Source organism: Dermacentor silvarum, chromosome 7 (genome assembly GCF_013339745.2).
Source record: "Dermacentor silvarum isolate Dsil-2018 chromosome 7, BIME_Dsil_1.4, whole genome shotgun sequence".
Lineage (NCBI taxonomy): Eukaryota > Metazoa > Arthropoda > Arachnida > Ixodida > Ixodidae > Dermacentor > Dermacentor silvarum.
In genome coordinates, this window is record NC_051160.1 from 61,041,402 (window position 1) to 61,053,429 (window position 12,028).

The 12,028-nt window shown below is 43.7% G+C and overlaps 1 protein-coding gene across 1 annotated transcript in view; it reads right to left on the reverse strand.

Moving 5' to 3' along the window:
- The window catches only part of LOC119458100 (protein PHTF2-like), a 52,558-nt gene extending 40,530 nt beyond the window's left edge, over positions 1 to 12,028 (reverse strand). Inside the window, 5 exon segments of the mRNA XM_049670751.1 lie at positions 4,898 to 4,994; positions 7,928 to 7,997; positions 8,122 to 8,178; positions 10,443 to 10,510; positions 11,620 to 12,028. Coding sequence (XP_049526708.1) covers positions 4,898 to 4,994; positions 7,928 to 7,997; positions 8,122 to 8,178; positions 10,443 to 10,481 — 263 coding nt within the window. The 5' untranslated portion in view covers positions 10,482 to 10,510; positions 11,620 to 12,028.

The window sequence follows — 12,028 nt, forward strand, 5'->3', positions numbered from 1 at the left end:
AATGACATGTTTTTGTCAGTTCTTGCCCTGCCCTTGCCCAGACGCATACGACGAGACTCATCCGTCTGTATACACATTCACCGAGGAGCCATATTCTTTCGACATATATTGTTCAAATTTAATATGACTAAATGCAAGACCAAGAAAAACACTTTGACCTCTAAAAACTTGAATCTAATCAAATATGAGAAGAAAATATGCTTTGCCAATATTCATTACAATGCCTTGTATATATAAAATGTTATGGTACAGCCAGCATCAAAAGTTAACAGAGCACGAGACCTGGGAAAACAGCAATTTTCCTACCAGTCTGTGGTAGTAGCCAGCAAATCCATACAATGCCATGTTGTTTGCATATACTAATGGATGGCTAGAAATACAAACACCAGGCTGCAAAAATATTTATCAACTTCTTAGATCCTGTGGTCCATTAACCTTTAAGAGCAAGAGCGACATGATATTTCCATAGAACGTTTGAAATATGGCTGAACTGTTAAAAAAAAAAAAAAGGCTCAGGCAACATCATAAAGACTGGCAGCCAACACAAATGACAACACTATCTTGTACTTAGAAATGACATGCAATAGCCGCTGCATTGATTTCCACCCTTGTAATGAGAGCTATAAACAGGATACATCCTCAATCTATGTCACATGAACTAAGCAACGAGAACACAGTGCACATTAAGCCATCAGTCCTCGATGCGCCTAGACCCGTATCTATCACAGATAGCTTTCAAGATAGGGCCTGGGCAGCTGCTGCTCAGCCGCGCTTTATGCAGCTGCGGCCGCAGTAGAACGCTTTCTCCTTTCTACTCCCTTGCACACAATTGAAGATGGCGCACTTCCAAGAAGGATGGGGGCTTCATCTTGCAGGCGCAAGGCCGGAAGGTCACCATCCTTCTCGGCTCACTATTGCGCTTTCATTCCCACCTAACGGCGTGTGGCCGCGATCTTATCGCATTTGGACTTTATACTGAATGTCACGGCGATGACGATAGTGAAAACACTTGGAGTGTCCATATAATTGATATCGCAATAAGTCTGCAGATAATGAAGCCAAGAAAAGCCTAGGTCAAATTGACTGTGTTGTTTAATTGAAATGTAAGATATTGATAATGACATGGGCAATCAAAGACAACTTGCGGCCAGTGGGAGCCAAACTCACAACTTACGCGTGATGGACACGATGCTACGAGGCTTTACTGGCATAATGATTTGGCAGTTGCCTAGTAGTGGCCAGTTGCCTAGCAGTAGTGACGCCTGCAGTTGAAATTATGTTCCCCGCCTGCAACTATGGCCTTGAGTGGTGCTCACTAACACTTCCAGGGCTAGATCTAGTAAACATACGCAAGTGCCCAAGAATGTGATTCGGGGGACAGCCACCACCGTAGCTCAATTGGTGCAGCATTGCGAGTGCGCCATGCAAAAGGCTGAGGGTTTGGCTCCCACCAGTGGAAAGTTGTCTTCTCTTCAACTTTCATTTCCCTTTTGCTTATTCACCCGATATCTCAATTTGAAGTAACACAATTAGCAGTTTTTGAGACTGAATTGATCAATTACGAATCGAATAGTAGTGCCATAATCGAATCGAGTAAACAATCTTCAAATCCTCGTGCTCAGAACATTTGAACGTTTCCATCATTACAGTACACTATATAAAACACGCTTTATTAAAAACGCAAAGGGAGCACTGGGAACAATTAATGAAGCAGGTTGTTTGCGCTTGGGGCTCTTCGGAGCATAGGCGATCATGCGTTATCTTATAAGGTTGAGATAGACAGCCTTGGTGGCTAATTATTACGTGTGAATATGTTTGCGACCACAAAAAATATGTGTGCTGGCTGCGGCGATGGCAGAGCAAAAAAAAAAAAATCACCTTTTCTCTAGTTCAAATGGTTGCCACGAATGGTGCCACTATTGTATAAACTATATTGCAATGAAATGTATTCATATTTATTCCAATAAGAAGACATAGGTGCTGCATCTGTATATAGTACAAAACAATACCCACTGCCGAATGGCATATATAAACATTTTATTGCAAGAGATTGTATTTCGCCGAAAAATCTGGCTGTCTGAGCGACGCGGCGCGCTGTACACTGTTACATCTACTGTGGATGAGAGTAAAGTTGTTGCATTCTGGCTTCAATTACATGTTTCATCTTGTGCAGTCGACAATAACTATTTAAACATATTAAAATTTTTGAATGGTGACTATTTCATTCGAGGACCTAATCGAATAGGACAATATTCAATTCGTTATTCGAAACTTTCGAATATTCGCGCACCCCTAAAAAACAGTTATTTTCACTATGCTTTCCCCGGCTTCATTTGGCTATTGGCTCACAGGGTTGTCACTAACAATACAGTGAGCCTGACTGTACTCCCACATAAAGAGGAAACTTTAGCTCGATGCACACTCGGATTTCCCCATTTAAATACATGTAAAATGCAGAAATGTCCTGAGAAGACAATCGCTGAACTGACTGGAATGAGATTCCTTGCATTTATGAGAGAAAGATCAGTTCTATCGCCTGTAGGAAGAATTTTGATTTAGGGTCTGAATATTTTGACAAACATTTTAAAAAATTGGTAAGTTCGAAAAATATCGAAGCATGAAGTTTACAAGTCCAAAATTCTGCACCATAACCAGGTAACGCATTTCTGTATACTGCATCTGTTAGAGCAACAGACATGGAAAATTCGATAGGAGTTTACAGTCCAAGTGAAATTGTTGCAGCGTTTATGAGGATTTTGCAAATTTCCTACTCACAAATCAGTGGTATACTTCAGAGCAGTGTCATCAATTTTGACCCCTTTATATACAGAGTTGTAAAACCCGATGCCTTAGTTTTCTTAAATTTGACAATTTTCAACAATTCTTGTAAAAAATAAATTTTCTACCAACTTTCAACTTTTCCTTTTAAATGCAACAAGCCTTGCCGAAATCAATGCAGCAAAACTATTTATGCCTTCCCATGTATTTAGATTTAGTTCTCTCTCTTATGGAAAACAAGGTGCTCGAGTTTGCTTGCAACAAGTGTGATTGGTTTCCCTGATAGCACAGTCCCGTCTTCAAAGAAAGAAAAAGAAAGAAGGCACAGTTAATAAACCGCTTCCCACTTTTGTTCTCAGAAGCATCTAATCTACACAGAGAGAAAGCGCTATCAGTAACGACACAGCATAACGGTGCTTTAAGTGGCACCGTGTGAGCTTGACGCTGCACATTCTCAGGCGTCTGATAAAAAGCAAGCTCAAGGTTGCACAATGAGGGTCACACCTCGTCCGCTGTGATGCAGCTACAGCAAGTGCACTGTCCCAACGAAGTGGCAAAGAAAATTACATGAGCTGATAATCTCTTGTAGCTACTTTTGTAGCAATTTCGCTATCTACCAGCTCTAACCCTTTCGGTGTCTTCATATGGAGATGCAATTTACTTTTGAATACAGTCAAGTGCCTCTACAAGAAAATGGCCTGTATAATGAACGAATAATTCTGTCTCGTTTCTATTGCAAGCCGTGCGGTGCGTGACCTTTACAACAAGGTGACCTGCATAATGAATAACTTTGGAGACCCCAAGCACTTCACTATAATGGCTGACTGTGTTCTGACTAGTGTCAGCAGGATAAATACTTCAATATAGCACTGAAGGTTAAACACAACCATCTACTAGCCAAAAGTAATGTCATAAGTCACTTTCATGTGAAGAGGTATCGTAAACAATGGCAGTAAAAGCTGGCGCACTACCACTTTTGATGAGAAGTTAAACGTGTTGTTCTGCATCACTGCTGCTAATTAGCGCTCTTTCATGTATCAAAGGGCTTGAACTTAATAGTAACCAGCGCATCTACTTGCAACAAGTATTCCAGTTCTTATCAACATGTAACAGATCATCCATAAGAGGCCAATATAAGTAAACGATTATTTTTGTAGTTATGACGACTGGACTGGTATGATCTAAATAAAATCATGTTACAGGCCGAAAAATTTTTTGCTGCGAAGTTTGCGTCATGTTCCTAGAAAAATGTATTAAGTTCGAGGTCTTGGGAACACTCAGTCATAATTTGTGACTGAAAGAACTAAGTCGCTGATTTCAGACAGTGCATTCGAAGGTAAACTTCAACAAAATCTCACTGGAGCTTTGCCATGCTGCCAGGAGGCGAGCTTCACTGCAAACATGCACACACTCTGTATTAATGAAAAATTAAAGTCACTGACCAAGTCAAAATTGAAACGTTTGACGCTTTGGAACCTGTACAGGTCCCTTGTTCACAATGCATCAAACGTAGTGCCGTTGCCCACTTAAATACAGGGTATATGACGTAATGAACGGGTATAAACTTGAGGCATGTTTGCTGATGTCACATAGCAAAAAGGCTAGGATATGATGACATTGTTAAAAAAACAAAACTGATGAGAGTGCATGAGGGCATTTCTTCTGGCTATGTTCGTGTGTGGCGGCCGCTGCAATTGTAGAAAAGTAGCAAGCCAACATATCATGGCATCGTGACACATTTATTATCTAATTAGAAATTGGTTTGTAGAAGTAAGTATTATAATAACTTATTTAGGGTGCTCCGACTCTTGCTAGTACTTCTCTTTGTAGGGTTCTGAGGGCTTGAATGTTTGTTTAATGCAAAAAAAAAAAAATAGACTACCATTCCAAGCTTTACATCATTATTCCTTGAATTAGGCTGATGATCTTTTAATCAAGGAACCCTCACACAACTATGTGAAGAAGTTCGAGGCTCCTACCTGTATATAATGTTATCTGTAATTAATTATGATCAATAAAGGTTTGGTTTTGATCTGATGATGATGAGTGGCTGCAAGGCAGTGAATAACTCTATTAGAAGTGCCAGTCAGTGAAAGAATTTCCAGCAGCACATACATACCAGCTATAGTAGAGTGGAAATAATAAAACTCTGACGACTCCATTGGTTGCTAATGCAAGCCAGCTGTTCTGTGGCTTCGACTTCTTGAATGTAGAACCTAGAATGAAGGAAATCGCACTGGTAAGTGGGCACATTGCACATTTTGTTGATGGGCTACTCCGAGCAGTGGCAATACACATTCTGTAGGGTGACCCAATTTTCATAAGGATCCAATTCTTACTCTCTTCGCTCTCAGCGCTCAATTATTCACGCAGAAACACACACTAGTCATGATCCATTTCCATTACGATCCTTAATCCACTAATGTCCCAATCTATTTTAATGCGATAGCTTTAAGGGCCCTGTGTCGCAGAAAATCCGGCGTCGGTCTCAGCGTGCTGCATCGACGGCCAAGAAAATTATAGCGAGCCAACCCAACCCCACAGGCCCTCCGCGTGGCACCGAGGTGCTGGTGAAATAACTGAATTTCTCAAAGTAAAATGCATCATAGAAATCGTAAAGTACGACTTAACCACAACCTACAGCTATGATAGCGCCGGAATGTAATTTTAATATACGAGAAAACATAATTCTGTTACGCGGAAACTCAAACACAAACGCCTTTTCCAGCATTTCTTCCACTCATACAGCGGCGCGGCCCGGTCGGTGCACCTTGCAAAAATGTTATCAAGATGGTGTTCGCCTTCCCGGCCAGCCGCATGCAGAGGCGAAATTGGAGAAAAAAGAAAGCTGCAGTTGCTGGGAAGGCTGACAAACAGTCACTCTTAAAGGCAAAGCTTAGGGTCCTCCAAATTTTTTGTTACAATACACGATCCACTTCTATAACAATATCAGCATCTTTATCGATCAGAGTTGTTGTTTACAGGAAAAGGCGTGCGCAGGGATTTTCACTAGAGGAGCCAAACAATATCTTGCACCAGAGGCACCTGCGGTCCAGGGCCGGGATAACATAAAACTATTACGATCTGTTTTTATTCCAAATACACTATTAGCCCTCTGTGATAGGTCAAAATGGCTCAGGCCCAGCCTATGTGGGCTCATTAACACCGCCATTACCACATGCTGAAAGTGAAGCGTGACCTAACATGCTGCTACTCGGCGTGACATCGACAGCCACGCTGGTGAGTAGTGAAGATACTGCAGCTGTCGTGGAGTGGCGGGATGAGCCCACTCCCCGTTTGGGCTCCCCGTTTGAAACACTCAGACTACCGCATGCTCTGGTTTCTCTCTTTGGTTCTCCAGGCGTGGCTATGCCAGACAGCCTGAACGCCCGGAGCCCACGGTGCGCTGCAAAGTGTCAGACGCAAGCGTGGTGGGACTTTTGTCATAGTGACACCGCTGTTCAAAGGCTGCTAAAAAAATAACTATTGGCCTAGAGGATATACCATGGCGCCATCTGCTGGAATATCTCCGTGACCTAAAAAGCGGCATCATGTGACACCGGCTGCAAAGTGAACGGCATCTCCTTTGATTCAGCCACAGTTAATTCCGAGTGTTTGCATGCAGTAAGCGTTGTATGTGTGGCATCTCGGCTGCAAAACAGCCCAACGTGTACATCCCAGTCTGGTGTGTAGGGCAGTAAAGGTCTTTAGTGAGTGAGCAACCTGATGCTTTGATATTGGTTATTCAGTTCGCAATATCTTTCGTATAAATAGCTAAACACACTTTTGCCGCAATAACAGTACTGTTCACAGCGTTTGGCATGGGGAACGCGGCTTGGGGTCATGTTCACCAGAATTTTCGCACAATGACGATTTATTACCGGTCTGTTATGATACGTCGAATTTCAGTCACTTATATATTTTTTCTCCCATCTGCACTTCCACAGTGTGCATGCATGCATCTCTGCCCAGGGTAGTTTGACTGATGCCATCACAAGCAAGCATGCAACAAGCCCTGTGTTCATTGTTTGCTCAATTTTTGCAATCATATATTATTTCGTTTTCAATGACTTTATCAAAGCCAAGCACCTTGCGGCCACTTCGTTTTGGGACACGCGTGGGAACTAACACCAGGCTCAGTTGAATACGTCCGGCAATGCGGCACTGAGCAGTAAACCACGCTGTAAGAGCAGGCAACTAAATTACTACCTTGGGAATGAGATAAGTTATCTACAACCCTACAATCAAGGCTTCAATCGCCCCGCCAGCAAGCCGCGTTAGCCGCAGCAAAGACATGAAGGCGAGTCACGTGATGTCACTTTCTACTCCATAGCAATAGCAGTGCCAATCTCCCCAGTGGTGGCCCTCGAGGCCAATACAATTACCAGCTCTGTAGCTTTACCAAGATTAGTTCAGCAGTATGTACCACTCACTTGCAACAACTTTAGCCAAATTGAAAATTCGTTGCTGTTGGTCTTTAGCAACTTAGGATGCTAACAAACATGGATGATCTGAGTACTAAAGGTTCTAGCGCTTACACATCCTGTCCCTCACCTACTTAAAGCAAAAGCCTGCACATTTTGGACAAATGCTGAATGATCCAAGCATAGCTGGTAGACAGCGTAATGCGCTGATCAACTAAAGGCAAAAGCAGGTACTTAATGCACTCGTGGGACATGGAAGTCACAACTGTGCACTCGATTTGCACCCCCCAACCACCAGGCAAGATAGAGGGCCATGACGCCCAGCCCCCCCCCCCCCCCCCCTTCGCCCCACCCCCTCACGTGCCTGCCTATGATTACTGAAAATCAAGAAGGGGGCCGATAGATGGAGTAACAAATTGTGGTATAGAAGTTACATAAACAGAGATAAACTTCCTCCAAAAGGCTGGCCTACGTTTCGATAGGGGTCCACCTATCGAAACATAGGCAAGCCTTTCTGGGGCACTTCATCTATATTTATGCAACTTCTATACCATGTGTGATGTTTATAGGACATTCCAAAATTAAGTGGGCAAAAATGCAAAATATTGAGCCAACACACTAAAGGTCATTCAGAGTGAGGTCCAGTGACATTTCTTGCTTTCAAGGTCGCTTTCGCGTATGCTTTCGTAACTGGACACTGAAAGGAAAAAAAAAAAGGTACCTACCTCGAACTAAGTCAATGTCGATAAGCTCTGCCTTAATCCTGGCAGTCTTTTTGGGTATCGCATTGACACCCTGTAAGACAATATAAATGGTAATGATAAATGTAAGCATGATACAGTGAACTCGGAGCTTGCAGGTTCACAGCTGGTGATAGGAATGAACTACTAACAACCAATGGTAAAAAAAGTACACTTACTCTTAGGATACGCTGCTCTAAATTTCTGCCCCATATATCCTTGTCATATGCACCAATCTAGGAGAGAACCACAATCACACAATCAGACAGCAACCTACACCACAACCTGCACATTATCGAACTTATTTCAGTCGTGATATCAACCAGAATTTGAACAGCATTGAAAAATTCAGTCTTTGAGGCCAGCTAATATAGGTATGTAGTTCATGTAATACGAAACACTCAGGTTGCAAGATTGACACTTTACATTAGGCTACTTTAATGGCACTCACAATGCATATTTTGTGTTCACAAATACGGCGAATCACATTGAAACAGAACTCACTTAAACGTAATCAAAGCTACCATAGACTTAGGTCATCGGCCGTTACACTGCCATATAAAATAGCAGTAGTCTGACTGCCATGTAAGAAAGTAATGCTGAAGAAACAAGAACACCCATTCCACTGGACAAATGCCCCGCTGTGATGTCAACGATTCCTCTGTAGCATTCACATGCCTCCCGTTTGCATGTGGTGGTGGAAACAATGACATGTCATATAATGCTTATGTTTGCCACGATAAGTGTCATTAAAGTGATTAACAGCAGCTAGCGACTAGTAAATGAAACTGACTCTAACTTGTGTAGAATAACTAGTGTCGCGATCCTGCACAGGTAATACAGTATCAGCTTAGAAGGCAGAATGGTGGAGTTCAAACTCTGCAGTGTTATGCTTTGAGCAAGACAAGCATGCAGAATTCCTGGACATCCTTTTGCTGATGCGCACATACCTCTTGTGCAAAATAAAACGAATTGAAGCAGAGCGAGCACAATTACACCCCTTTTTCACCCAATTAACCCTTTAATGAGGAGACACAAATCCCCCCATAGAAATGTTCATTTTCTATTTAAATGTGCAATACACATTGAGAATAAGCATAATGAACGAAAAATATAATATATTTTACCGAAACTTTTTCAGCAATAGTCCGGGGAACCAGGCAGAAAACTAGAAGTGGGCTTCACCCCAAGCCACCTATGGCTAGGTTTGGAGCTTGTACGAACAGCTCTCGTCATACGTGAACTATAGGTGCACATTTCATTTCATTTACATCCCAGTGTGCAACACCACACCAGCCGGAGATGTTGCACTGGTCTGTCTCCTATGACTGTGCTTTCAAAACAGAGCGAGTCAAGCAAGTCGCATGCCAAACCTCTTCTTCCTCGTTCTGCGTTCCCACTTTAAATCATCAAATGGCAGTTGCTGCCTGTCATTCAGTGTTGGCTGAAGACATTTAGAAAGAAACTTCACACAATAGCAAAACTCAGCAAGAAAAAGAAAATAGATTCCGATATGTTGACTGTAGGCAACACTCGTCCCGGGTTAACAAATGCACTCAGTGCTATTGAAATAAAGGAATATTTCATGGATTTCGTGTCCTTTGCTTAAATAAATATTTGCATGAAGAAATGTCTTTTCAATTCTCTTTGAGTTCTGCCTAAACGAAGTCTCCTGTACGTATAACTTGGAAGAAAAAAGTTGGCATCCAAATGTGCTGAATGTAGTCAAGATTGAGTACCTTCGGAAGCACTCCGTGCTGCTCACATAGTAGCTAACTACAAACTAAGATCACTAAACTTTCCTTTGTGAATACACAATGGGATCCCGGGTTAAAAACAAACCCTGACAAGATGAACTGGTTTATTGTAAAATTCCCAGGTCACACGGGTGTATCATTTCTGCTGGATTCAGGTGGTTTGAAGCGGTTAGTTTAGACCAAGTTAGGTTGGAACAGCTGAACATGCAAATGACCAGCTATATTAAAGACATATTGTCGAATTCCTAGTTTGTGCAGGTGTTTCTTATTTGGTAGTTTGAAGCGGTTAGTTCAGGCCAGGTTAAGCATGGACTAGTCACCGACCAGCTAGATGAAACACATATTGCCAAATTCACGGCTTGTACAGGTGTTCATTCCTTGCTGGTTTCCGGTGATTTGGACTCTGATTAAGTTAGGCATTGGCCGGACAGGTTGAAGCTAACTGACCAGCTAAATGAAATGACTAATTGTCAAATTCTCAGTTCATACAGGTGTTTCTTCTGCTGGTTTCGGATGGTTTTAAACAGTTAGGTTAGGTTGGATAGTTGAATTTATCTAGCTGACTAACAAGACAGTGTAGTTCCATTATTGAATTCTCAGCTCGTGCATATGTTTCTTCTGCTTTTGCTGGTTTCAGGTGGTTTGAACCAGTTAGGTTAGGCTATTGGCCCAGTCAAACATTTTCGTAAGGCTCCTAACAATTTATCGCTTAATTCCAATGCACTTTTAATGTTTATGCTTACCTTTTTCTGATACCATACCAGCGTGTCATCGAGCCCCATATCATTATCCGGCTCTCGGGATTGAACACCTGCGTGCAAGATATAATATAGTGAGGAAACGTCTCAGTTATCGGCTCTCATTACAGAGCGGGCAGGTTGCCACGTACGTACAGGACCCCCCGACATCAGTCAATTAAAAAAAAAAAAAAGAAAAGTAAGAAAAAGAAACTTTCGCAACGTGTGTACCCTCCTGGCCGTTCCAGGAACAATCGCGCTCCTTTGAAGCGCAGCAGCTCCGCGCGTTGCGCAATTCCCTCTTGTGCGCGCCTGGCTTCTTGGCGTGAACTTACAACAGCGTCACACACGGCTTTTCTCGTACCCGACGGTGAAGCCAAGCGCCTGCGGCGCGCGCGCCCCAACCCAACCGAAACGACCCGGTGAACGAAATTGAAACTAGCAGGGTCGAACGGTCAAACGACAGCTGAGAATTCGCCGCAACAACTGGATTTCGCACCGGTCTCTGAAATGGTTTTGCGCAACGAAGAAACCTTCCAGCAGAGCGCGAATCAATAGAATCGCGTGGGAGAATTCCGTTACCTAGATACGTACATCGACGCGTGAGGAGAGACATCGCGGGCGAGGTGTGTTGCTACCTGAGCCAGGGGTTAATTACATGCCGATGTGTTAAAGACCGCCCGGCCAGCGAAGAAGAAACGGCGTCGCTCGAGGAACAAACCCGACGTCAATTAAATGGAAACACAATCTATCCGTGTACGGGGTGAGTTTTCCTCCTGCGGAAGCTACGGTTCGACGTTCGCTCGACGTTGTTCCTCCGTGCATGCGTCTGCTCGAAAGGTAACCGATTGAAGAGTATGCGAGATCAAAAACATCCCGCAACTATATGCCTCCCAAAGATATGCGGTTTGCCGATTCAGCTTTTCGGAAAAACATCGACGCGATCATCGCTTTTCAATTAAAGAAAAAAAAAAAAAAAAAAAAAAAAGCTCTAAATCTCTGGTGACGCGTCGAATTGCACGTCAAGAAAAAGGCGCAGTTTCTTACGGAACACTCCTCGAAGCAATCAACGCGACTAAAACGAATCGGCATCGAAGGCGCTTCCTTTCATAACCGCGATCACATCACCGGATCGGCGCACCGTGATTGATCACGACGCTCGGAGCAGGCTATAGGAACTCACCTCGGCCGAAACCGCAGCCCCGACGATCACAGATGTACGACGAGGCAGCGAACTGCCGATCCTTTCGCGACAGAGCAATTTAAAAGGCAGGCGGCGTCGTACTACCACAAAAGCGTCGGCGGTACGGCGACTGGTCTCTCAGCTGACTGGCGATGCAGACCCGGTGGCGGCTGCTGCTGCTGCTGCCGTCGTCGTGCTCTTGCCGATCCTGCCACACTAGACCGCGGCGCTCTGCGCCGTCGCGCATCAATATAGACACAAAAACAGAGAGCGCGCAAGACACGCCGTAGAAATCGAGGAGACGGGGGCAAGGGGGAAAACTGGTTGCCAGGCCAACGGGGCCGCCAGGCCTTGCCAGCCTGCAGTCAGCAGCAGCAGCAGGCGGCGAGGACCTGCTCTCGCCTTCGGC